The sequence below is a fragment of the Mirounga leonina genome, unplaced genomic scaffold (genome assembly GCF_011800145.1).
Source record: "Mirounga leonina isolate KUSES-001 unplaced genomic scaffold, KU_Mleo_1.0 Mir_151, whole genome shotgun sequence".
Taxonomy (NCBI): Eukaryota; Metazoa; Chordata; class Mammalia; order Carnivora; family Phocidae; genus Mirounga; species Mirounga leonina.
In genome coordinates this window covers 33,003,831-33,030,114 of record NW_023270377.1, presented here as the reverse complement: position 1 = coordinate 33,030,114, position 26,284 = coordinate 33,003,831, and the positions used below count along the sequence as shown (strand labels likewise).

The window sequence follows — 26,284 nt, the reverse complement described above, 5'->3', positions numbered from 1 at the left end:
GCATTCCCAATTGCGTTTCACGGCAGCTCCAGAGCTTCTTCATTTTCTAGGATGTTAGGAGCAAAACCCCCTTCAACTTTGTATTAACTTTCTATTGCTGCCCTACCAAATTCCGACAAATTTAGCAGGTTAAACAACACACATTGGCTATCTTAGCATTCTGTCCATCATAAGTCTGACATGGGTCATGCTAAAATCAAGGGTCAGCAGGGCTGAATTCCCTTGTGGAGGTTCTAGGGGAAGATCTGTTTCTTTGCTCATTTGGGATGTTGGCAAAATTCAGTTCCTTAAAGATGTAGGATTGAGCCCACATCCATTTTCTTGCTGTCAGTCACGGACTGTTCTCAGCTTCTAGAGATCACCCACGTCCCTTGATTGTGGCCCCCTTCTTCACCAAACATTTTTACAACCTTATTGACTATATTCCCTATGCCGTACTTTCCATCCCTATGACTTATTTGTTACTGGAAGCTTGTACCTCTTAATCCCCTTTATCTATTTCATCCATCCTCCCACCCATCTCCCCCTCTGGAAACCAGCAGTTTGTTCTCTGTATTTATGAGTCAGGGTTTTTTTTGTCTTTGTTGTTTCTTAAATTTCACATATGAGTGAAATCACACGGTATTTGTCTTTTCTCTGACTGACGTATCCCACTTGGCATTATACCCTCTAGGTCCATCCATATTGTTGCAAATGTCAAGATTTCATTCTTTTTTTAAAAATGGCTACTATTCCACCGTATGTATATGGCACATCTTCTTTATCCATTCATCTGTGGATGGACATGGGCTGTTTCCATATCTTGGCTATAGTAAGCAATGCTGCAATATACATAGGGGTGCATGTATCTTTTCAAATTAGTGTTTCTGTTTTCTTTGGGCAAATACCCCATAGTGGAATTATTGGATCATGTGGTAGTTCTATTTTTAATTTTTTGAGGAACTTCCATACTGTTTTCCACAATGGCTGCACCAATTTGCATTCCCACTATTACACAAGGGTTCCTTTTTCTCCACATCCTCTGTAACACTTGTTATCCATTCTGATAGGTGTATGGTGATTTTTCATTATGGTTTTGATTTGCATTTCCCTGATGATTAGTGACGCTGAGCAGCTTTTCACGTGTCTGTTGGCCATGTGTATGCTTTCTTTGGCAAAATGTCTATTCAGGTCCTCTGCCCATTTTTAAATTGGATTATTTGTTTTTTAGTGTTGAGTTGTATAAGTTCTTTATATATTTTGGATATTAATCCCTTATCAAATACATCAATATTTGCAAATATTTTCTCCCATTCAATAGGTTTCCTTTCGTTTTGTTGATGGTTTCCTTTGCTCTGCAAAAGCTTTTTATTTTGGTGTAGTCCCAATATGAAACTTTTCAAACAGAAAAGGTATATTTTCTTTTTATTAGTCATGAAGTAAAGCATCTTTCAAGCTGAATTACATTATACTTATTACATGATACATAACCACAACCACCAAGCCAGTTTGAAAAAAGACACATTTCATATTTTAATTTATTCAGTAAGGAGGCATTAAAAATAAATAAAGGTCTTTTGCCCCCTTCTTTCCTATTCCCTAAATTTTATGTTTAAACCTGATATATATTTTATAACACTAAAGTAATGGCTGTTTCTGTAGAAGAGTTTTTTAAGATAATGATTATAAATGCAACTAATTTGAGAAAACAGGAAATAAACACTTTCACCTGCTGGTTTCGAGCTCATTACCTCCTTTGTCATTAAGATGATAATGCTAGAGAGATTAATGTTTGGTTATGAATTGCAGATACAATTTTAACATTTTCCATAATCTTGAGAAAATTTTCAGTACTATATAATCAAAAAATCAATTCCAAATATACCTGTACATAGCTTATAAAAATACATTTAAAAACAAGAATAGGAAAAATTCTAAATACTGGGCCATTACTACACTGAAGGTGAGCTGGCATTATGAAGAGGCTTTGAGTCCTTTATCTTTTTCAGGATATTCTTCCACATCAGAGGAGAACATCAACTCTGGGAGAGAAAATGGAACAGATCATACTCAGAATGGTTTCCCAGTACCTCAAAAAGTTTACTTTTAAACAGTCTCTCAAAATATTGACATATTTAATATATATAATAGAAAGCCCTCAAGTACAAATAACAATTCTTGATAATGAAATCTGATTTAAAAGGTGAGTGAATGACAAATGTGCAAGTTTTGCATTTTAAAATGCTCAAGTTTTAAATGTATTGTAAACCACCGAAAAATAAAACATATATAATGGAGACAATATAATAACTCTTACCAGAAAATTTAAGTCACTTAGCTAAGCCAGGGTCATTAAACAGCTGAAAGGTCTAATTCTACAGTGACCATGGTAATCTACAATGGAGGGACACATGCAGAGCAAGGACATGGAACTAACATGAAGCGTGTGCCAGGATATCTTAAATGTGTTATCCCACCTAATCACCACAACAACCCAATAAGCAAAGTGTATCATCCTCATTTTATATTTACTCTTTTTATCCACATGGAAATAAAATGTTATATGATGACTCACAAAAGAGAGCAGGATTCTGGAAATATTTAGTAAGTAACACACACTTTGTGACTGAGGCTCAATACTACACAATCCCAACCACAGGTAGAATGTTATTTGTTGACATTTCTACATTTAAACTATTACTTAGCATAGATGTGTAATTTATCAAAATATTAAGAAATATAGAAAAAGAAGACCTTAGGAATTTAATAAAATAAAGTCCTTTGATATAAATATTAGATTGAAAAATTCCTTGAATGACTAAAAACTATGCTGAGTGAAAACAAAAAACAGCAAAATACGTAAAGCCTAAGACGACTTTTAAAAAGACTTTAAATATACCAAAGGGAATAAAGCAACAGAATATTCAGTGAAGCAACATGAGAATTATGATGCAAAAAGGTACATTCATGAATAAAAATGCACCAGATTACATCTTTTGTCTCGGTTTTTACAAATGGAAATACTGGGATGGTTCTCAATTCTAAGACTTCTGAGGTTGTACTTAGTTGACCAAATTGCAGTGAAAGGCTCAGGATATTAAACCAATCAAGAATAAAACCATAACCAAAGTCCAGAAAATATCAAAGAGATTCAAGGGTGAAACTGCGGAACATCTGCCAAGGAAATAAACTTAGCAGTTCTAAAGCAGTGTGCTCAAGGACTTTCAGTTTGCTGATACGATTCCTCTTCTCCAGGTGTTCCAAAAGGAGTCTAAGGACTAGAGATTAGTAAATCTCACTTTGCACTGAGCATGCTAAAGCTAGGACTACTAAATACTTCATTAGACAATGCAGGGTGAAGAACTTGGGCCAGGTAGAGGAGGAGGTAAGAACGAATATGTGTCTGACAACGGCTACGTAGATGAAGCATGGTTTATGTCAAATTAAGAGATACTTTGATCAGAAGGAAACTAGGAGAAATGAGCAAAGACTCTATAAAATACTTGAAGGATTCCAAGAAAAGAAATACCTCTTAAATACAAATATGCACATGGGTGACAGGTGACTTTCCATAAGTACTTTGAGGCTCCGGACTCTTCTAGATACTTTGTTTCTCTTGGCATTGTTTCACTACTTTATTGTCACTCCTCCTTATATTATTTTATTTTAAATACATCTTTGTTATCAGAATATCATAAGCTAGATCCATTAAAAGAACATTTATAAAATCAACAGATTTCATGATATTCTTATGCTACTTTTTCTTTATTCTTTATTTTTTTTTAAAGATTTATTTGCAAGAGAGAGAGAGCACAAGTGTGCACACGAGCGTGGGGGGAGTGCAGAGGGAGAGAAGCAGACTCCCCCACACTGAGCACTGTCCAATCCCACAACCCCAAGATCATGACCCAACCACCGAGATCACGACCCAAGCTAAAATCAAGAGTCAGACACGTTCAACCAACAGAGCCACCCAGGTGTCCCACTATTTTTTCTTTAATACCTTCACTAAGATCCATGCCTGGCGTATAAGACAAAAAAAGCCAAGACAGTCCAACCAGAAGGGCCACCACCAGATTCACCACAATCCATGGCTGGAGAACCTGTTCCTCGACACCTGCTGCCCTAAAGGTATAGAAATACTCATTAGAAATATCTTCATTTGGGTTCATATATCCAAATATATCTATTTAATGAACTTTAAAAAAATAGCAGTCCTCGCCTAGAGAAATAACAAGTAAAGCATGAAATAAATATATCTTATATAATTTCCCTATAAAATAACTACACACACACACACACACACAAACACACCATGGGAACCAAGGTTCAAAGGTTACTGAACTCTAAACAAATATGCTTTATACATCGACATAAGTGAAAATTTAGTATTGCCAATTTTTCTAAGTTTCCCTTTCAACTACTGTGATGCTACTCATGCCCCTAGCCACTCTCCCAAAAAAAGACTGCCCCTCTTACTTTTGTGAACTGGACTCTCAACTCGCCCGTGAGCCTCATGCCTCTGACCTATGGAGGCTGGCTCTCCCTAGATTGCTCTCTTTCTAGCATTGCTTGGTTTTCTGACTCCATCCCAGCTACCCACTGCCATCACTACTCTGGGGTATTAGACCTCCTGACTGGGAGTGAGGGTACAGGGCTTCTCTAGTTCATTGTGTATGACTGATCTTATAACCGTAACCTAATAGATCTAAAATAGATTTTTATAAAAAGAATACATTTCATTAAAAATGCAGAGAGAAATAACAATAGTTATCCACTAACCAATGTAATGGATATTTTCTTGCCATAATTTTGGAAACAAAAACAGGGCCTTCACTATTATTTATAAATGAGAAAATGTAAAAGAATGAAGGATAAGAATAGTACCATTACTCCCATTGTTGCTGTTATTACCATCAACAATTGCTAATGCTATTGTGAATCTTACCAGAGGCTACCATTAACAGAAGAAGGTGTGTAAAGATGGATTCTGTCACTTGTCATTTGCTGACTCAGAGATAATATAAGAGCAGTAAAGTACACTGAGAAAAAGACAAATGAAATTACTAATAATGTATTTTTAACAACCCAGTTTATTTTGAATTTATAGATTACGTAAGGTCAAAAATAATCTATACTTTGGGGGATGATGACATAAAAGAAATCCATTTGATCAATTTCAATAGGCAAGCTAGTCTTATTTTATTTTTAAAGAATACAGGTACAGAAGGGTATTCTGACATGTTCACTATTTCATCATTAGAAATTACAAGAACCCAGAAGATCTTTTAAGAAAGCAAATTACTTACTCAAGGTTTTAAAACTAGTTTTATTAATATTCTCATAACTTAGAACAAAACATATCCCAAATTATCAAAAAGATACAAAATAATATTTGTTACTGAAATGCCATACCAGTTGAATCTGTTTGCTATCAAGTAGAGATTACAAAATCAAAACATTAAGAAACAGAGAACAAATTCAACTTTTAACAGTTATCTAGATCAACCTCTACTGAAAAATAATTCTATCAAAATTACACCGGTCATGTTTTCTTAATTGCAAATTCCGCTGAACATCTGTTAAGTAATGTTTATAAGTGGTAATATAAAATCTTTCTAAAAGTAAAATTAAACTTTTCCTGGTTCAAAATTACAGTCTAATTCAAGTATTACACAATTATCAAATGAAAGTATTTACTCACAGAAAGATGCTAAAGCTGTTGGATCCAGGGCAAGAAAATTTCGGATTGCTACTGATGTTTTAGCAAAGTCAATCCTAGAAAATACAAAAGCCTCTCGTCACAGTGCATTGGTAAACTTCTCACAAAACTCTCTTGATTACAGTTTTTTCCTTCTCTATTCTAATGCTAAAGCTCTATTAAGCTTTAAGTAGCTACACTTTCTACTAAATACACATGAAAGAATATCTTATTTACAAAAGCCACATAAAACATTTAACTAAATTAATATTTAGTCAACATTCCTTTGGAGTTAGACACTCTAAAGAAACAAATTAAACTTGATCTGCAAAATTTCTTTAGATTCTACCTCTTTCTTTACCCATATCATCAGGCTATAAGTTGCTGTTTTTCTTAATGGGTTGAATTGTGTTCGCAAAGACATGTTGAACTTCTAACCCCTCGTATCTGTGAACGTGACCTTATTTGGAAATAGGGTCTCTGCAGATGTATCGAGTTAAGATGAGGTCATTTGAAGGGGCCCTAATTCAATACAACTGGTGTTCTCAGAGGAAGAGAAGAGACACACAGGGAAGACCACCATATGACTACAAAGGCAGAGGTTGGAGTGATGCGCCTACAAGCCAAGGAACTCCAAGGACTGCCAGCAACCACTGGAAACTAAGGAAAGGTGTGGAAGAGACTCTCCCACCAGCCCTCCAGAAAGGAACCAACCTGGCCGACACCTTAACTTCAGACTTCTAGCTTCTACACTGAGAGAGAGTAAATTCCTGTTGCTTTAGGTCACCCAGTTTGTAGTACAGTTGACCCTTGAGCCACACAGGTTTGAAGTGCATAGGTCCACTTATAAGCAGATTTTTTTCAATAAATATAGTGCAGGACTGTAAATGTATTTTCTCTTCCTTATGATTTTCTTCATAATTTTTGTTTTTTCTAGCTTACTTTATTTTTTATTTTTTTAAGATTTATTTGAAAGAGAGAGAGAGCGCATGCATGCACCAGTGTGGGAGAGGCAGAGGGAAAAAGAGAATCCTCAAGCCAACTCCCCACTGAGTGCTGAGCCCAACATGGAGCTGGATCCCAGGACCCTGAGATCATTACCTGAGCTGAAATCAAGAGCCAGCTGCCTAACCAATTGAGCCACCCAGGTGCCCTCTAGCTTACCTTTTTAGAAGAATACAGTATGTAATATATACTAAATATGTGGTAATCGACTATTTATGTTATTGGTAAGGCTTCTGGTCAACAGTAGGCTATTAGTTAAGTTCTGAGGGAGTCAAAAGTTATACATGAATTTTTGACTTGCAAGAGGTCGGCACACCTAACCCCTGTGATGTTCAAGGATCAACTGTACTTTATTACAGCAACCCTAGGAAACTCATACAATACCCAGAGTCTCACCTATACCTGGTTCAGGTGATTTGCAAGATGATATTTGGGACTGTTTTTGTTGATATATTTGGATGAAATTTTAGACTTAGAGTTGATGCTGGAGTGGGTTTAGATTTTGAGGATGCTTTCGTTGAGAGTATTCCCATCCCTCCACCCCCAACAGAAACAGACTGGCTTTTAAAAGTCAAAATAGTATTAATATATTATAATTCTATTTTGAAAACTGTCATAGTCAGGGACAGATTTTGCTCAACATTTCCACCTGAAGAAAAGTTAGAGGGATATACATACAGTCACAATAGTCTTACCTGTCAAAAGTTGAAATTGTACTTAGGGCTAAAAGCAAGTAGAGAAGACTCTGGAATGGATATGCTAAGGTCTTGTACTGTTGCAGAAGGTTTGAGAGGTTAGAAAGCTGATCTCCTGCTAGAATATATATGAAAACAATGTTCCACACAGCACAGCCGGCCAAGAAGCCATGAGAAAAGAGACCAATCATCCTGAATGGAAAAGGGTTTAATTATTACACATGTATGACTAAAGTAAAAAGCTAAAATATTTTTTAAATCTCTTCACATATAAGAATAAAACTCAACATTTCAAAAAAGTAAAAACAAGCCTTTTCTTTTTATTGCACTGATAGGCAGATGATTTAACTCCAATTAAATGTTTTAAAAATATACCTACGGACTGTTTTAAGTTGTCAATTTTGTTAACAATATTGAGCTATCAACACTTTTTAAAAAAAATGATGGACTATTTATTTTAAGACAAGTCCAACACAAGCAGCCACCTGAAAGCCCGGTGCACCCAGAGTGCCACATCTCTGGTTGTCCAGGAAAGCTTCATGTCCATCGACACCTCTATATTTTCTGTGGTCTTTATCAACTCCGAACGATCAGCAGCCTGGAATCGCCCTATGTACATATTACACAATTATTAACAACTAGCAACAGAGAACCCTGGCCATCTTTTTATCTTATTTCACACCATTAGAACCCTGGGACTGAGATTTGTCTGTTTTTCTATCTAAAAATTCTCCCCTATCTAGTCCCTATTTGAGAAGGCTCTTTTCTTTTGGTTGCTTTAATATGCTATCTTTTTATCTTTAGGGAAAATAAACAAAGTCCATATACTCTCCTCTCTTCTTAAAACAGATGTTAAAGTAACAGTTTTTAGAAATCAATTATATTTAATGAAATATAAAAAGGAACTTCCCACTCAGAACAAAGTCTAAAAAGCTTTAACATGACATAATCTACAAAAGTCTAATTTTGAGACTTTAGAAGTTTATTAAATGTCAACACTATAAAGTTAAGTCGATGTTTGAAAACACTTTGAATTTCCTAGGAAAAGATGCCGGTGTGTGTAGCATGGCATTCTGTGACAACAGAGAAGAAAGAGGTTGTCTCATAAACTTGAGAAGATTCCTGTGACAAGCATCAGTTCAAGTGTCAGCACCGCAACACCGTGTGCACAGAGCTTTCTCCTTGTACTGTTCACGAGGCTCCTTCTTGCAGATCTACCAACCTACAAATGGACCACAGGAAGCAGGAAAGGTTCTTCAATTACCTTTGCCAAATCTGGCTGTCAAGTATTTTGGAGGATGAAAGACAGAGGTGCAACACCTACTTTTCCCTAAAAAAAGACAACTTCTGGGCAGACAACAGGTGTCTTTTATGGTCAGTTACTCTAGTAGGGAAGTTTCTGTGCTAAGGAAAACAAGAGTAAAAATGAGGATTGAATGACACTGTTTAATAAACAGACTATAAAAAATAGATAGTCCTTAAAAATGAGGATTGAGTGATATTGCTTAAAAAGAGAAGTAAATTAAATAGCAACATAGTATACTAGTCAAAGCACTTGACTAGAAGTCATGAAACCTCCACTCAAGTCCCAATTCCGCACTAACCAACTCTGAGACCCTGGCGAAGTCAGCCTCCCGGGATCAGAAGTTTCTCACTGGCCAAGAACTTGAAGATCCCTTACATGACATCTTACAGAATAGAAATTCTAAAATGGTGTACACGAAATCTAAATTATAAAGTTTTAGGACTAATGTTTATGGTTCATTTGAGTTCTTTAGGCAGCACACTCATAGCATATCCACGAGATATATATAGTCATGATCGTGCTTTCTGTATGTTTTTCTTAAACACTGCAAATGCAGTCTCATAATCCATGCACACTATACAATGTCAGAACTACCTTCCAAAAGAATCTGGAGCTATATGGTTGTATTTCTTATTTAATATGGTAATACCATCATGTATCTTCTCTCATTTATTTTTAATTATAACATTTATATTATTACCTGCCCCCCCCACCACCACCAATTGTGGAAAACTGGTAAAGTACAAGAATAAAGGAATGGATTAAGGGGCGGTTGGGGGGGGATTTTCTAAATCACCCACAATCCCATAACCCAGAAATAACCAGCATTAATATTTTGGCATAACTCCTTCTAGTCTTTTGTCCTACACATTTTTCTATTGGTGAGATCAAACTACATACGTGTGTGTTTTTCATTAAATCTTTCCATGAAATGAAAAATTCTCCCTAAACATTATTTTTAATGGTGCAGATTTTATTATATAGATATACCATAACTGACTGAAATCATACCCCTTCTATTTTATATTTACGTTGTTTCCAGTTTTTCACTCTCAAGAATAATATGATGATTAGCTTTGTGTTTAAATTTTTGTCCATATCTTTATTTCCCTAATTCAGATCTCCAGAAATGTTCCTAAATCAAAGGATATCCTTGTGTAAATCCCAGAAAGCTCATGTTCCAAAACAAGAACGACTTACGGCTTTTTTCCACAAACACTTTGCCTACAGGCTGGCTAATGCCAGTGGGTGCGGTGAATATAGACTGTTGTTCTGGGCCTCTTTGCTCATCAGTAATTATGTCTTCATCTTCTACACCCAGTTCATTGGCATACTGTAATTCTGCTGGCTGGGTTTTCCTATAATCAGGAAGAATGTAAGAAAAGTGGATTATTGTTGAATTTTTACAGACCCACATAAGGAGGTACCTGTAAAAGAGCCTTAGACTTGGGAGTTGAGAAATTTGGTTTTTACTTAAATGGATCTGTTCTTTTTTTTTTTTTAATTTTATTTTATTATGTTATGTTAGTCACCATTCATTAAACCATTAGTGGGTTTTTAAAAAAAAATTTTATTGTTATGTTAATCACCATACATTACATCATTAGTTTTTGATGTAGTGTTCCATGATTCATTGTTTGTGCATAACACCCAGTGCTCCATGCAGAATGTGCCCTCTTTAATACCCATCACCAGGCTAACCCATCCTCCCACCCCCCTCTGCTCTAGAACCCTCAGTTTGTTTTTCAGAGTCCATCGTCTCTCATGCTTCATCTCCCCCTCTGATTTCCCCCCTTCATTCTTCCCCTCCTGCTATCTTCTTTTTTTTTCTTAACATATATTGCATTATTTGTTTCAGAGGTACAGATCTGTGATTCAACAGTCTTGCACAATTCACAGTGCTCACCATAGCACATACCCAATGTCTATCACCCAGACACCCCATCCCTCCCACCACCCCCCACTCTAGCAACCTTCAGTTTGTTTCCTGAGATTAAGAATTCCTCATATCAGTGAGGTCCTATGATACATGTCTTTCTCTGATTGACTTATTTTGCTCTGCATAACACCCTCCAGTTCCATCCACGTCGTTGCAAATGGCAAGATCTCATTCCTTTTGATGGCTGCATAATATTCCATTGTATATGTATACCACTTCTTCTTTATCCATTCATCTGTCGATGGACATCTTGGCTCTTCCCACAGTTTGGCTATTGTGGACATTGCTGCTATAAACATTGGGGTGCATGTACCTCTTTGGATCACTACATTTGTATCTTTGGAGTAAATACCCAGTAGTGCAATTGCTGGATGGTATGGTAGCTCTATTTTCAACTTTTTGAGGAATCTCCATACTGTTTTCCAGAGTGGCTGCACCAGCTTGCATTCCCACCAACAGTGTAGGAGGGTTCCCCTTTCTCCGCATCCCTGCCAACATCTGTTGTTTCCTGACTTGTTAATTTTAGCCATTCTGACTGGTGTGAGGTGGTATCTCAATGAGGTTTTGATTTGGATTTCCCTGATGCCGAGCGATGTTGAGTGCTTTTTCATGTGTCTGTGGGCCAGATGGATGTCTTCTTTGGAAAAATGTCTGTTCATGTCTTCTGCCCATTTCTTGATTGGATTAGTTGTTCTTTGGGTGTTGAGTTTGATAAGTTCTTTATAGATTTTGGATACTAGCCCTTTATCTGATATGTCATTTGCAAATATCTTCTCCCATTCTGTCAGTTGTCTTTTGGTTTTGTTGACTGTTTCCTTTGCTGTGCAAAAGCTTTTTATCTTGATGAAGACCCAATAGTTCATTTTTGCCCTTGCTTCCCTTGCCTTTGGTGATGTTTCTAGGAAGAAGTTGCTGCGGCTGAGGTCGAAGAGGTTGCTGCCTGTGTTCTCCTTTAGGATTTTGATGGACTCCTGTCTCACATTGAGGTCTTTCAACCATTTGGAGTCTATTTTTGTGTGTGGTGTAAGGAAATGGTCCAGTTTCATTCTTCTGCATGTGGCTATCCAGTTTTCCCAACACCATCTGTTGAAGAGACTGTCTTTTTTCCACTGGACATTCTTTCCTGCTTTGTCAAAGATGAGTTGACCATAGAGTTGAGGGTCCATTTCTGGGTTCTCTGTTCTGTTCCATTGATCTATGTGTCTGTTTTTGTGCCAGTACCATACTGTCTTGATGATGACAGCTTTGTAATAGAGCTGGAAGTCCGGAATTGTGATGCCGCCAGCTTTGCTTTTCTTTTTCAACATTCCTCTGGCTATTTAGGGTCTTTTCTGGTTCCATACAAATTTTAGGATTATTTGTTCCATTTCTTTGAAAAAAGTTGATGGTATTTTGATGAGGATTGCATTGAATGTGTAGATTGCTCTAGGTAGCACTGACATCTTCACAACATTTGTTCTTCCAATCCATGAGCATGGAACGTTTTTCCATTTCTTTGTGTCTTCCTCAATTTCTTTCATGAGTATTTTATAGTTTTCTGGGTACAGATCCTTTGCCTGTTTGGTTAGATTTATTCCTAGGTATCTTATGGTTTTGGGTGCAATTGTAAATGGGATCGACTCCTTAATTTCTCTTTCTTCTGTCTTGTTGTTGGTGTATAGGAATGCCACTGATTTCTGTGCATTGATTTTATATCCTGCCACTTTACTGAATTCCTATATGAGTTCTAGCAGTTTTGGCGTGGAGTCTTTGGGGTTTTCCACATAAAGTATCATATCATCTGCAAACAGTGAGAGTTTGACTTCTTCTTTGCCGATTTGGATGGCTTTTATTTCTTTCTGTTGTCTAATTGCTGTGGCTAGGACTTCTAGTACTATGTTGAATAGCAGTGGTGATAGTGGACATCCCTGCCACGTTCCTGACCTTAGGGGGAAAGCTCTCAGTTTTTCCCCATTGAGAATGATATTCACTGTAGGTTTTTCATAGATGGCTTTTATGATATTGAGGTAAGTACCCTCTATCCCTATACTCTGAAGAGTTTTGATCAAGAAAGGATGCTGTACTTTGTCAAATGCTTTTTCTGCATCCACTGAGAAGATCATATGATTCTTGTTCTTTCTTTTGTTAATGTATTGTATCACGTTGATTGATTTGCGGATGTTGAACCAACCTTGCTGCCCAGGGATAAATCCCACTTGGTCGTGATGAATACTCCTTTTAATGTACTGTTGGATCCTATTGGCTAGTATTTTGGTGAGAATTTCTGCATCCATGTTCATCAAGGATATTGGTCTGTAATTCTCCTTTTTGATGGGGTCTTTGTCTGGTTTTGGGATCAAGGTAATGGTGGCCTCATGAAATGAGTTTGGAAGTTTTCCTTCCATTTCTATTTTTGGAACAGTTTCAGAAGAATAGGTATTAATTCTTCTTTAAATGTTTGGTAGAATTCCCCTGGGAAGCCATCTGGCCCTGGGCTTTGGTTTGTTGGGAGATTTTTGATGACTGCTTCAATTTCCTTAGCGGTTATAGGTCTGTTCAGGTTTTCTATTTCTTCCTGGTTCAGTTTTGGTAGTTGATACGTCTCTAGGAATGCATCCATTTCTTCCAGGTTATCTAATTTGCTGGCATATGGTTCCTCATAATATGTTCTTATACTTGTTTGTATTTCTTTGATGTTGGTTGTGATCTCTCCTCTTCCATTCATGATTTTGTTGATTTGGGTCATTTCTCTTTTCTTTTTGATAAGTCCAGCCAGGGGTTTATCAATCTTGTTAATTCTTTCAAAGAACCAGCTCCTAGTTTCGTTGATCTGTTCTACTGTTGTTTTGGTTTCTATTTCATTGATTTCTGCTCTGATCTTTATTATTTCTCTTCTCCTGCTGGGTTTAGGCTTTATTTGCTGTTTTTTTCTCTAGCTCCTTTAGGTGTAGGGTTAGGTTGTGTATTTGAGACCTGTCTTGTTTCTTGAGAAAGGCTTGTATTGCTTTCCTCTTAGGACTGCCTTTGCTGCATCCCAAAGATTTTGAACAGTTGTGTTTTCATTCTCATTGGTTTCCATGAAATTTTTAATTCTTCTTTAATTTCCTGGTTGACCCATTCATTCTTTAGTAGGATGCTCTTTGGCCTCCATGTATTTGAGTTCTTTCCAACTTTCCTCTTGTGATTGAGTTCTAGTTTCAAAGCACTGTGGTCCGAAAATATGCAGGGAATAATCCCAATCTTTTGGTACTGGTTGAGACCTGATTTGTGACCCAGGATGTGATCTATTCTGGAGAATGTTCCATGGGCACTAGAGAAGAATGTGTATTCTGTTGCTTTGGGATGGAATGTTCTGAATATATCTGTGAAGTCCATTTGGCCCAGTGTGTCATTTAAAGTCTTTATTTCCTTGTTGATCTTTTGCTTAGATGATCTGTCCATTTCGGTGAGGGGGGTGTTAAAGTCCCCTACTATTACTGTATTGTTGTCGATGTGTTTCTTTGATTTTGTTATTAATTGGCTTATATAATTGGCTGTTCCCATGTTAGGGGCATAGATATTTATAATTGTTAGATCTTCTTGTTGGATAGACCCTTTAAGTAGGATATAGTGTCCTTCCTCATCTTTTATTATAGTCTTTGGTTTAAAATCTAATTTGTCTGATATAAGGATTGCCACCCCAGCTTTCTTTTGATGTCCATTAGCATGGTAAATGGTTTTCCACCCCCTCACTTTCAATCTGGAGGTGTCTTTGGGTCTAAAATGAGTCTCTTGCAGACAGCGTATCGATGGGTCTTGTTTTTTAATCCAATCTGATAGCCTGTGTCTTTTGATTGGGGCATTTAGCCCATTTACATTCAGGGTAACTATTGAAAGATATGAATTTAGTGCCATTGTATTGCCTGTAAGGTGACTGTTACTGTATATTGTCTCTCTTCCTTTCTGGTCCGTGTTACTTTTAGGCTCTCTCTTTGCTTAGAGGACCCCTTTCAATATTTCTTGTAGGGCTGGTTTCGTGTTTGCAAATTCTTTTAGTTTTTATTTGTCCTGGAAACTTTTTATCTCTCCTTCTATTTTCAATGACAGCCTAGCTGGATATAGTATTCTTGGCTGCATATTTTTCTCATTTAGTGCTCTGAATATATCATGCCAGTCCTTTCTGGCCTGCCAGGTCTCTGTGGATAGGTCTGTTGCCAATCTAATGTTTCTACCATTGTAGGTTACATATCTCTTGTCCCGAGCTGCTTTCAGGATTTTCTCTTTATCTCTGAGACTCGTAAGTTTTACTATTAGATGTTGGGGTGTTGACCTATTTTTATTGATTTTGAGAGGGGTTCTCTGTGCTTCCTGGATTTTGATGCCTGTTTCCTTCCCCAAATTGGGAAGTTCTCTGCTATAATTTGCTCCAATATACCTTCTGCCCTGCTCTCTTTCTTCTTCTTCTGGGATCCCAATTATTCTAATGTTGTTTCATCCTATGGTATCGCTTATCTCTTGATTTCTGCCCTCGTGATCCAGTAGTTATCTCTCTTTTTCTCAGCTTCTTTATTTTCCATTATTTGGTCTTCTGTATCGCTGATTCTCTCTTCTGCCTCATTTATCCTAGCAGTTAGCACCCCCATTTTTGATTGCACCTCATTAATAGCCTTTTTGATTTTGACTTGGTTAGATTTTAGTTCTTTTATTTCTCCAGAAAGGGTTTCTCTAATAACTTCCATGCTTTTTTCAAGCCCAGCTAGTATCTTTAAAATCATGATTCTGAACTCTAGGTCCGACATCGTACTAATGTCCTTTGAATAGGTCCCTGGCAGTCGGTACCACCTCTTGTTCTTTTTGTTGAGGCGATTTTTTCCGTCTTGTCATTTTGTCCAGAGGAGAACAGATGAATGAGAGAACAAAATGCTAACAGGTAACAACGTCCCCAGGAAATATACTCTAAACAAATCAGAAAAGACCTGAAACTGGGGAAAAAGAAAGGGAAAGAAAGAAAAAAGAAAAAAAGAAAAAGAAAAAGATAAAAACAAACAAAAACAGAACAAAACAAAAAAACCAGAATATGATCAAATATGATCAGGCTGGTGCATAGATCAGTGCCACACACTAGATTTTGGGTGAATTTTGGTCTGTTAGAAGAAAGTGCCTCCCAAAATTTTAAAGAAAGAAAAACTTATATATGTACAAAAATAAGGGTTGATACGATGAAGGGATGGAATATGACTAAAGATGAAAATTATAAAAAATTTTATAAAAGGAATTGATAAGATAAGAAGTTGTTTGAAAAAAGAAAGAAGAGGATTTAAAAAAAAAAAAGAAAAAAGTGGGGGAGAGAATGTGATCAGGCAGGAGACTAGATCAAAGCCATACACTAGAGATTTAGGGTATATTTTGATCTGTTAGAAACTGTATCTCAAAATTTTAAAGAGAGAACAACTTATATATATATGCCAAAAATAAGGGTAACTACTATGAAGGGATAGAATATGACTCTTCCAGAAAGTGGTTGCTTTTCTGTTCAGAGAGTTGTTGCTATTCTCTTCTTCGATCTCCTGTTGAGTTTGTCGGTGTTCAGAATGGTTTGATCCCTATCCAGCTAAATTCCTGAGACCAGTGAAATCCAGGTCTCCTACTCCTCCGCCATCTTGCTCCGCCCCTACATCATTAGTTTTTGACGTAGTGTAACACGATTCATTGTTTGTGTATAACACAAATGGATCTGTTCTTAACTGTTATGTGCAGCAAGTCACATACATTTCTGTGGGCCTCAGTTTTCTCATCTGGAAAATGAAGTGACTGAACTACATTTATAAGGTTCTTTCCAAACTTAAAATGATAGGATTCTACATAAATATTGATCACGATTTGTAGGGTGATTTCTAAATACAAACAATAGTGTTATATAACTTCCAGTGTACTTCTTTAAAGTATGCCATTCTGTTTTATCCAACACTTAATTTCCTATACTAAAATATACATTTTGATTTATTGCTGAAATAATCATAATCTGAATTCTATTAACATGAGAAAATATCACAATAGCCTACTTTATTAATATAATCTTCAAATTTCAGTATCTTTCGTATTTAATTTTTGCTACGTATATAATATTTTCTATTGATGTTCCTCTTTTTTAGAGATAGCTCCTAGGATCTATAATTTAAGTATTTTACTTCTTTGGTTGTTTACTCTTTTCAAATTTATCAAAAGGTACCTTTGAGAGCTCTGAATTAAGTAGCACAGTATCCCTGAAGAATATTTAGGACAAATGAATTCTTACTTTGTCTTCCTTCGAGGTTTTTGAATAACTGCCTCCTCAGCTGGTTCCACATCAATACCATTTTCATTTCGTAATAAAGATGAACTAGACGTCTTCTTTTGGGTTAAGGAAGTCTCCAATTCTGAAAATAAAGTAGATTAAATTTTCAAATTACTATCATGTAAGAAGAAAAGTATATAAAACTTACAAGAAAAGATAACTTTAAAAATTTTAATTAGGCCAAAATTTTTTCACCATTTTACTAATTTTTGTAATTTTATAGCTCTAAACACCAAAAATTTTGAAATTGCAATGCCAAAAAATATGGAAAAAGTTAACTAATCCAACACCCAGAATGTTGGGAGAGCCCCCAGATTACCCACAGTTCAGTGATTCACCCAAAGGACTCATGGAACTCAGAAGTCATTACACTCACAGTCCTCACATTCAGTTACAGTTTATTAGAGGGACATGACATAAAGCAAAATCAGCAAAAGGAAAAGGCACATGGAGCAAAGTCCAGAGGAAAGCAGGTATAAGCTTCCAAGAGTCCTCTATCAATGGAGTCACACAGGATGTGCTAATTCCTCCAGCAACAAGTTGACATGTGTGACACTTTCTCTACCAGGGAAGCTCATTACAGACTCGGCACCCAAGGCTTTTATTGGCACCTGATCACAAAGGCACCCCCTGCCTAGCACATACCAAAATTCCAGAATCCCAGAAGCAAAGCAGGTGGTCAGCATAAATCATATTGTGTACACAAATGCACAGTAAACCACCCTTATAATTTAGGGATAGTTTTATATCAGTGTAGGAACTATTTACCAGCCAAGTTCCACAGGCCAGTGAAGAGGCAACCTTGCAAAGCAGGCCTTTCTAATGAAAGCAGTTTCAGGCCTGCTACGTTAACTCCTTCTTGAGCACAGGGTATTAAGTTTAAGTAAGTCGGTGGAGTCTTCTCATCTGCTAGCTACTTCCTCCAATCTGAAAATACTGGCAATGGCTTCCTGTAGGTCCTCAAAGCCCCCAGAATTCTGTTTTAATAAAATACTTACAGCTCAAACTGAAAATACAACATAAGTAGAGCCTACCACAGTCATCCAGAACAAAACAAAAATAAAACAAAAATATAAACCCAGAAATCTATAAAGCTATACCTGGTGGTGCATTCTGGAATGACAGTGACAGGTGCTCTTTGGCCCACAACTTAGTTGGGTACTGAGTTTTCTAGAAATGGTCAACTCATTTCTGTAAATACATTTTTCATAAATTGTAAAACTAGGTACTGGTATCCATCTTGATTTTCACATTTGTACCCTAACTGAATTAACTAAGATGGTAGCTTTAATTCAACTATTTTTACTGCCAGTAATGAAATAAATCATAGAAATAAATCATAAAACTATCTGAGCATCATTTCTCTCTTTTTCCTCTCTTCTGCCCAGGCACTACAGTAACCCACTTCAACTTGCCTCTAAAAATTGTGCTCCATTCTATGGACTTTCCAGTTTCTGCCCTCTCCTCCTATAATTCTTTCATCCAGTCAGGACTCACTGTTTTCTAAGAGAGTAGGTAATTGGTCAGGGAAATTATTTTGTAACAAATTATTCATCAGGGGCCAATGTTAGTAGGAAAGAGCTAATCTCCCAATCTTTATTCCTTCCCTTTATTTTACTCTAATGAAACCGTCTTTCTTCTAATTACTATAAAAGTCATAATGCTCGATATTATTGTGAAAAATTAATAAAATATAAATGAAGAAAGGAAGATAATAAAAATCATCCCTAGGGATGCCTGGGTGGCTCAGTCGGTTAAATGCCTGCCTTCAGCTCACGTCATGATCCCAGGGTCCTGGGATAGAGCCCCGAATTGGGATCCCTGCTCAGTGGGGAGCCTGCTTCTCCTTCTCCCTCTGCTGCTCTCCCTGCTGTGCTCTCTCTCTGTCAAATAAATAAATAAATCTTAAAAAAAAAAAAAAATCATCCCTAATTCTTCCTTCCAAAAAATCTAACATTGTCAACACTTTGCTATATCCTTCCATTGTTTTTACTATATATACACATGCATATATATGTGTTCTGGGTAGAATTGTGTCCCCCCTGAAAGATATGTTCAAGTCCTAACCCTAGTCCCTGTGAATGAGACTTCATTTGGAAATAGGGTCTTTGCAGGTCTAATCAGTTTAGGGTGAGATCATGCTGGATTAGGATGGACCTGAAATCCAATAACTCGTATCCTTATAAGAAGAGCAAAATATGGGGGCGCCTGGATGGCACAGTTGGTTAAGCACCTGACTTGGTTTCAGCTCAGGTCATGATCTCAGAGTAACAAGATCGAGTCCCACATCAGACTCCACGCTCAGCACAAAGTCAGCTTAAGACTCTCTCTCCTTCTCCCTCTGCCCCTCCCCCTGCATGTGCACATGTACTCTCTCTCTCAAATAAATAAATCTTTGAAAAAAAAAAAAAAGAGCAAGATATGGACACAGAAGCACATTAAATAGATAAAACATGATTTATTTAGCCAGTACCACTTTGTTAGCTATTGGTTATTTCCAGTTTGTACTCTTATAAATAATGGCACAGTTAACATCCTTTAATTGTGGTAGCTACTATAGTTACTTCTATTCCTAAAAGTTCAGACAGGCTATACCAATTTATGCTCCTATCAGCAGGATATGAATGTACTCCTTTCTCATCAACACTTTTTTATCTAACACTTTTGAATTTTATATGCTGAAAAAAGATTGCCAATTACTATTTTGTCTACCTTGTGATTAGTACCTGGGACAATGTAAGACTCAATAAATGATGACTCTTCTTTCATTGTATTATTGTTAATACTGAATCTATCCTTACCACACTGACCTGAAATGTCCGTTTTATCATATATTAAATTCTTACACACACCAAGATCTGAACTCTCTGTTTTAATCCTGAATTTGTATCCCTTCCCTCATAATATACGGACATATGACCAAAAGAGACCTTCTCCAGTGTTCTTGACTTAAACTATTGGAGTTACTCTAATGGTAAAAATTTCAATAAAGAAAAAAAAACCAAAGGGATATGGGTGGGAAAAAATGGGAACAGAGAAGTTTGTAATCATACCCCCAAAATCACAGCTACTATCACAACCTAACCTTGGTTTCTTCACATACCAAGAGGTAGCCTCGTCTTCTTCTGTCTCCTTTGAACAGGAGCTTCTTCTGGCTGTTCTGTGGATTCTTTAGTTGGTGGCTCACTGCCCTCAGATGGCCTGCGAACAGAAGCCTGAACAAGGCCTTCCAAAGAAGCACTACCTACAGAAAAGCGAGTGGGAAAACGGGACAATTTGAGCAGAGATCACACTCAGTCTTAAAAAAATGAAAAAAAAGGGAACCAGAATGGTTCCTAAAGGATGATTAACTGTCCTTTGTTACCTTTTTACCTATAACTATAAGAATTGGTCTTAACCCACACTTATATCAAATTATAAATTATAATAAATTCAGTACTTGGTATATCAAATCAATACTCAAAGTTTCTTTTTACTATATCACTACATACAGATCCAGATATTTTCACATCTTAAGACTTGTAAGAGGCAGCAAATAGAGTGAAAGGACCAGTTAAGGCCTGGTGATGGGTATTAAAGAGGGCACATTCCACATGGAGCACTGGGTATTAAAGAGGGCACGTTCTGCATGGAGCAAACAATGAATCATGGAACACTACATGAAAAACTAATGATGTAATGTATGGTGATTAACATAACATAATAATAATAAAAAAAGAATAGAAAAAAAATTAAAAGAAAGGGATTCTCAAGGAAAAAAAAAAAAAAGACTGAGGTTTCAAGCCTGAGTGAGCAGGAGAGTGGAGAATTCCATGAACAGAAATCTGTGAGAGGTAAAAATTGATTTCTTGTTGAAGGTAATGATGAATTCTGAACATGCTGAGTTTAAGTTACTGACAGAACATCCAGGATTATTAGCGGATAACGAAGACAAAAAGAAGTTCAAAGAACCTGCTCATTACAGAACCTCCAGTACATGGATGCTATGGCCCTGCCTTCAGACTCTTGCTCTAACAAAGAGATCCTCTGACTGAAATGAGGGATCCAAGGACCTTGTGTCCAGTATCCCATTCAAAGGTCTGGAACCAATCATAGCTTAAGACAATTTATGCTTTCTAGGTATAAAAGACCTCAAAGAGTCCATGAATGTTGTGGAAGTAAGAGTTTAAGTGACACAATCCTTTATTCCATGGATGCTTCTAGACACCCTTCAGGCTGCCCACTGCCTTATTCTTCACTACCACCAGGAATCCTATTACTTTAAACTGACCTTGATTCTATCCTCAACACAGCAGTGACTTGGGACTGCTGGGGCCTTGCCTCTCCCTGATCTGTGATGTTTGTCATTCCTGAGGTCCTGGAAAGACTTGTGATCCCACACAAAAAAGAACAACTTCTTACCTGGTGTGTTTTTTGTTTTGGGCTTCTTTCTCTTAGGACGACTAAGTGGAATATCACCTATAAAACAGAAAAAACGACAGAAAAGGCTGCCTAAAATTCAATGCAGAGAACAGTCAAAAGGAACTTTTAGTAGGGAAGACTTTTCCCTCTCTTCCCTAGGTCCAGCCAACTTCTACACATTAGGGGAAGAAGACAAGAAAAATGACAAATTTGGGGGTGCCTGGCTGGCTTAGTCAGTAGAGCATGCAACTCTTGATCTCAGGATCCAGAGTTCAAGCCCCATGTTGGGCGTGAGGCTACTCAAAAAAAAAAAAGGAAGAAAGTGACAAAGTCAAAGAAAGCCTATAATGTGGTGCCAGTAGCTCACTGTCGATCAGTAATACTGGAAACTGTAACATTTCTAATATCAGAAAAGTGGGCTCACAAAATCTTCATCTGATCCCCTACATTTCCCAGCCCCCTTGCACTAAGATGTGGCCTGTGACTGGTTTGGGCCATACACTGTGAGCAGAACCGATCTGCCAAAACACTGAAAGAGCCCGTGAGTAACTCTCCAGGTTTCTCTTCCTTTGCTGAAGCATGTTAAGACGGCAGAAGCACAGAATGGAAGTAGCCTGAATCACTACATCATTAGTGAAGAATGGTGAAAGACAATTGCCCTGGATTGCTGTCACAGTGCACTCTGCATTAACCAGAAATAACCCTGTATGATATTAAGTCAGAGATCTTGAGGTTAGTATAGCATAACCCAGTCTATCCTGATTAAATGAGACAAAAGAAAATGTAGTCCCTATTACAGAACTATAAAGTAGCCAATGGTTATATTCTGGGTGACTCCATTCAGGAATGAATCAAATATCAATCATACAACTACTGTTATATATCAAACCTCATTTAAAAAATAGGAGTCATAAGATTATTTTGATAAAAGGATATTGCAATATTATAAATTATACCATTCAGATTCAACTTTAAGAAAAACATTAAGGAATCAAATTAACTTTTGAACTCCCAATTTTAAAAGTTTTACATTAAGAGTGAACTAACTCACCTTGATTAGCACTTTACATGACACCGACCAAATTTAATTGGACAAAGACAAAAAAAAAGAAACTATTAATTAGAAATCTATTATATTGTCAGACTGAAAACTGACTTAGGTCATTATAAATTTAAAATAAAGTAAGTTTTCACACAGTCAGCTAGTTTATAAACTAGCTTATTCTTTGTAAGTAAAAAGCGAATAAAACCGCTAACAAAATAACCCCAATATTTTCTGAACTTACATATACATATTACCTACTGTCTATTAATAAAGTGGATTAAGCAGATTAAGAATTCTTATTTTGTCACTGATTAAAATCAGCTTAAACTCTGAGGAAACTATTCTAGCAAACAAAAGAGGATCAAAAGTCTGATAAACAAGACATTAAAACATTCAGAATGGATCCATTATCTTAAGCATGTTGACATTCAGGCTTTGAAACAGAACATTTAATTACAACTGCTTTCCTAATGATTCAAGTTTTTTTTACCTTTAAGCTTTTAGGAAGCCTTATCCTAAAATTTTCAAGAAGTCTTCTCTGAATTATTATAATTTTGCAATGGTACTAGTCAATTTTTTCACTTGATTCATTTTGCATTTTTAAAACTCAATGATAAAATTACTGTAACTTATTTTTACCTTGGCACAGGTGGAAGGGCTCGTGGAGGACGCTATGGGGAAAAGAAAATTGCTTGTAAGTAAAAGTCTCAGAACATCTTTACTTCAAGTACTTCGAATCTTTTGATAACCCTGTACATCCAATGAAACCTAGGAAGTACTAATGAGAATCAGATGGGCAATTCTAAATTTGTTCTACCATTTCTAAATTTCATATAAAATTCCTTCCTTCCTACACTCCTTTCTATCCAGAGACCAGGCTCTGTTCTAAGGACTACAAATACATTAATGAACAAAACAGAGAAATCCCCGCTTTTGGTACTTCCATTGTACTGGTTAAGTATTAGAAGATTATGAACACACACAAATGAGGGAGGCTGTGGAGTGTTCTTTAGTTAAGCAAAGTCTCTCAGAGATATTTGAGCTGAGACCTGAGTAAGAAAGGAGACAAAGGGGAGTAAATACAAAGCCTTTTAGGAGAGATAAGGCATGAGGGCCAGCGCAGGGAGCGGGTCGCCCCATTGGTTTTAAACCACACAGTAACATACTTTTAAAAAAAATCCCTGTGCAAACAGCATGAGGAACGCGTTTCAGGGTAGAGAGAATTAAAAAAGAAACACACACCTTATAAATGATACTTTACATGAAAAGAAAAGTTGTGTTTGCAGTTCAGAGAGATTACAGTTGGGAAGCATTCTGGAATCTTTCAAACTAAAATACTAACAGAAATGCCTCGAAATCTGTTTAATGTTCCAAGTGTCTCATGCGGCTTGCAGAGGACACTGACTCAAAAGGGTTACATTACCGTCCCATTTAGCAATCCGTTCGTTCGGTGTATTAATACGAAGGCTACGAGATTAGGACAAAGCAGGCTGTCTTAACACCATCCGGTCATTAAAATTACAACTGGAGAAGAACAACAGTCCTAAGAAAGAGCTATCGCAAAGATGCTACGGATCGCGTTCTGTCCAAGGATTCCGTTCACAAGACACTTCCACATTTCAAAAGTCCCGCAAAAATGACGTGTCACCCAGCCACAAGGCCAACCTCTGAGCCCCTCAAAAGTCGGACGGCTCAACCGAACACAAAAGCCTAATAACTCAAACGTAACTAAGGCTCGCTTACCACCTGCTTCTTCCCCATTGCGTCTAAAGCCGGGCTTCCCGGCAGCCACCCGCCGGCCGCCAGGCGCCCAGAGCTCACAGCCCGCCCCCTTCGGGCTCCGGCCCCGGCCGGCCGCGCGCAGGCGCCGTGCGTCATCGGACTGCGCGGCACCGGCCGCGGTGGCGCTCAGCCCCTGCTCTGCAAGAGGTGGGCGAGGGCCAGCGCAGGGAGCTGGTCGGGCCTTTGCGGTCTAGCCTTGTGGAAAAGGGGACGTCGGAGTAGGGGCTGACATGCCTGGGAAGAGAGTCTCCAGCGGGCGCGGGGCAGCAATCACGGTTCTACCCATGGTTTTCCAAGTGGTTACAGTGATTTGTTCGAGGGAGGTGGGAAAAGACCATGATTAAAAGTCTCCACTCGGAAACTCCGATCTCTTTCCTGGGTGGCTAAACGCCTTCCAGGAGGAGTCCGCAGGAAAGACCTAGCTGGCTGTCCCGGAACACCCAGGGGCTGGGAAGGCAACGTAGAGAGGCGTCGTCATAGCAACATGGACACTCAGGCCCCCGGAAACTTGACGCCCGGGTCCTCGCCTGGCTCCAGGAGTTCGGGTCCCGGCCTCGGGACGAACTTCCATCGCCCGCTCCGGTCCAAGCCTGTGAGCATCAAAGGGGCGGACGAGCAGACACCAGGAGCAGGGCTGTCCCTCTGCGACCCCCAGCCCTGGGCATCGGCCCCGCCCCAGGGGCTGCTGAGGCGTTAGGGCAGCACCCTCCGCTTCCGTCACTTCGCGTGGCGGAAAGCGCCCCTCACCGCTCACCGGCAGGGCCTCCAGCCGGAGCCCCGACTCCGCTCTCATGGCGCTCTCCCCACCGCGCTCCCTCGGCGCAACCGCCGGCGGCCCGAGCCCGGCTCCCCGCGCCTCTGCGTGCGGCACCTGCGACAGGCGGTGGCTACCCGCTGTCAGGTTAGGCCGCGGCTCTGGGGGCTAGGTCTCCGCCTGCCTTCGCTGGGCCATGCCCCGCCCTCGAGGCGTCAGAATTAGGGAGGGGCCGGGTTAGCCCTGTAGACCTCAGAATGGAATCACGCTTTTCAAGCAGTGACGTAATGAATCGGGAAGGCAGCCAAGGGCCACGAGTGAGTATAGACACTGCTCAAATCCAAACATGCTGTTAGTACCAAGAACTGATGATCAGCAAGGCCAAGACTGCCTGGAAGAACCAGGAACTGATAATCACTAGAACCAGAAGTCTGGAAGGGCTAAAGACCGATTAAACTCCTTTAGATAAAAATAATAATAATAATAAAAAATAAAAGAGGAGGATTTCTGTAGCAACCTGTCAGATTCTCCAGACGCTGACTCGTCTTCCAAGCCTGACTGCATTTGAAAGGCAACCTCCCGACTGATCTCAACAAAATAGAGACCCCTCCACTGCTTGAACATAATAAGCAGTAAGCACCCAGAGCTGACCCCTACCAGACTGAGTTTTCCTCTCAACTAGGCACTCACTCACTGACTTGGCGTTTGGTTCTTTAACTTCTTACCCTTGTATCTCGTTTATTATGTGACTTTGTATCGTTTCTTGTGTGGCGTATGTGAAGCCAAGTTAAACAGGCAGTGAGATGTCATTCAGTTTGGAATCCTACTCCTGTTAAAATTGTGTAAACCCTGCTTTATGAGTGAATAAAGCTGACATTGTGGAAAGACACAACTCGTGCACCGCCTTTGTAGGGTGCTAGAGATGCCCCCTTCTCCCCGCCCCCAAGCCCAATGTTTCAGGATGGGTATGTATTGATACAAATATCAGATTTCTTCCAGTTGTGTGTGTGTGTGTGTGTGTCTGTGTGTTGATACAGGCAACTCTCAAAATTTCACCAGTTGCTTATCCTCCATCTCTGTAAATCACGTTTGGGAAAGATTTTTCTCAAAAAAACAAACAAACAAACAAACAAAAACCCAACCAACCAACCAAACCCACAGCATAAATCAGATCCAAGTTCACGTTATCATTAAAAATGACTTAATTTTCTTTGGTTGGGTTTTTTTTTTGGTGGGGGGGAAGGTTGGGTTTAATTTTTTCTTGGGTTTTTTTTTTTTTTTTTTAAAGATCACTTCAAGTAAAAAACTAAAAATATTTTGAAGTATGCACTTGGTTTGTTTTATAGTTAAGAAAGATATTGGAGGGGTAGAGGGGTAGAGTGTGG

At 38.3% G+C, this 26,284-nt stretch overlaps 1 protein-coding gene across 4 annotated transcripts; it reads right to left on the bottom strand.

Annotated features, from left to right (window-relative positions):
* Positions 1-1,387: 1,387 nt before the first annotated feature.
* Positions 1,388-25,168, bottom strand: TMEM237 (transmembrane protein 237). Of its 4 annotated transcripts, none has more exons than XM_035007381.1 (13): positions 24,900-25,168; positions 23,003-23,034; positions 22,370-22,380; positions 21,319-21,375; positions 20,021-20,161; positions 16,879-16,999; positions 9,887-10,044; positions 7,866-7,989; positions 7,381-7,572; positions 5,684-5,757; positions 4,928-5,021; positions 3,983-4,104; positions 1,388-2,021 (listed from the first exon to the last, which is right to left on the bottom strand). In XM_035007381.1, the coding sequence occupies exons 1-13, from the start codon at positions 24,936-24,938 to the stop codon at positions 1,954-1,956; spliced, it is 1,233 nt and encodes a 410-aa protein (XP_034863272.1). In that variant the 5' UTR covers positions 24,939-25,168; the 3' UTR covers positions 1,388-1,953. The 4 variants fall into 4 exon arrangements, 3 of the variants coding, with proteins under 3 accessions (XP_034863272.1, XP_034863270.1, XP_034863271.1); XM_035007379.1 differs by lacking the exon at positions 24,900-25,168 and adding an exon at positions 24,107-24,855; XM_035007380.1 differs by lacking the exons at positions 22,370-22,380; positions 24,900-25,168 and adding an exon at positions 23,606-24,063.
* Between the last annotated feature and the right edge of the window lie 1,116 nt (positions 25,169-26,284).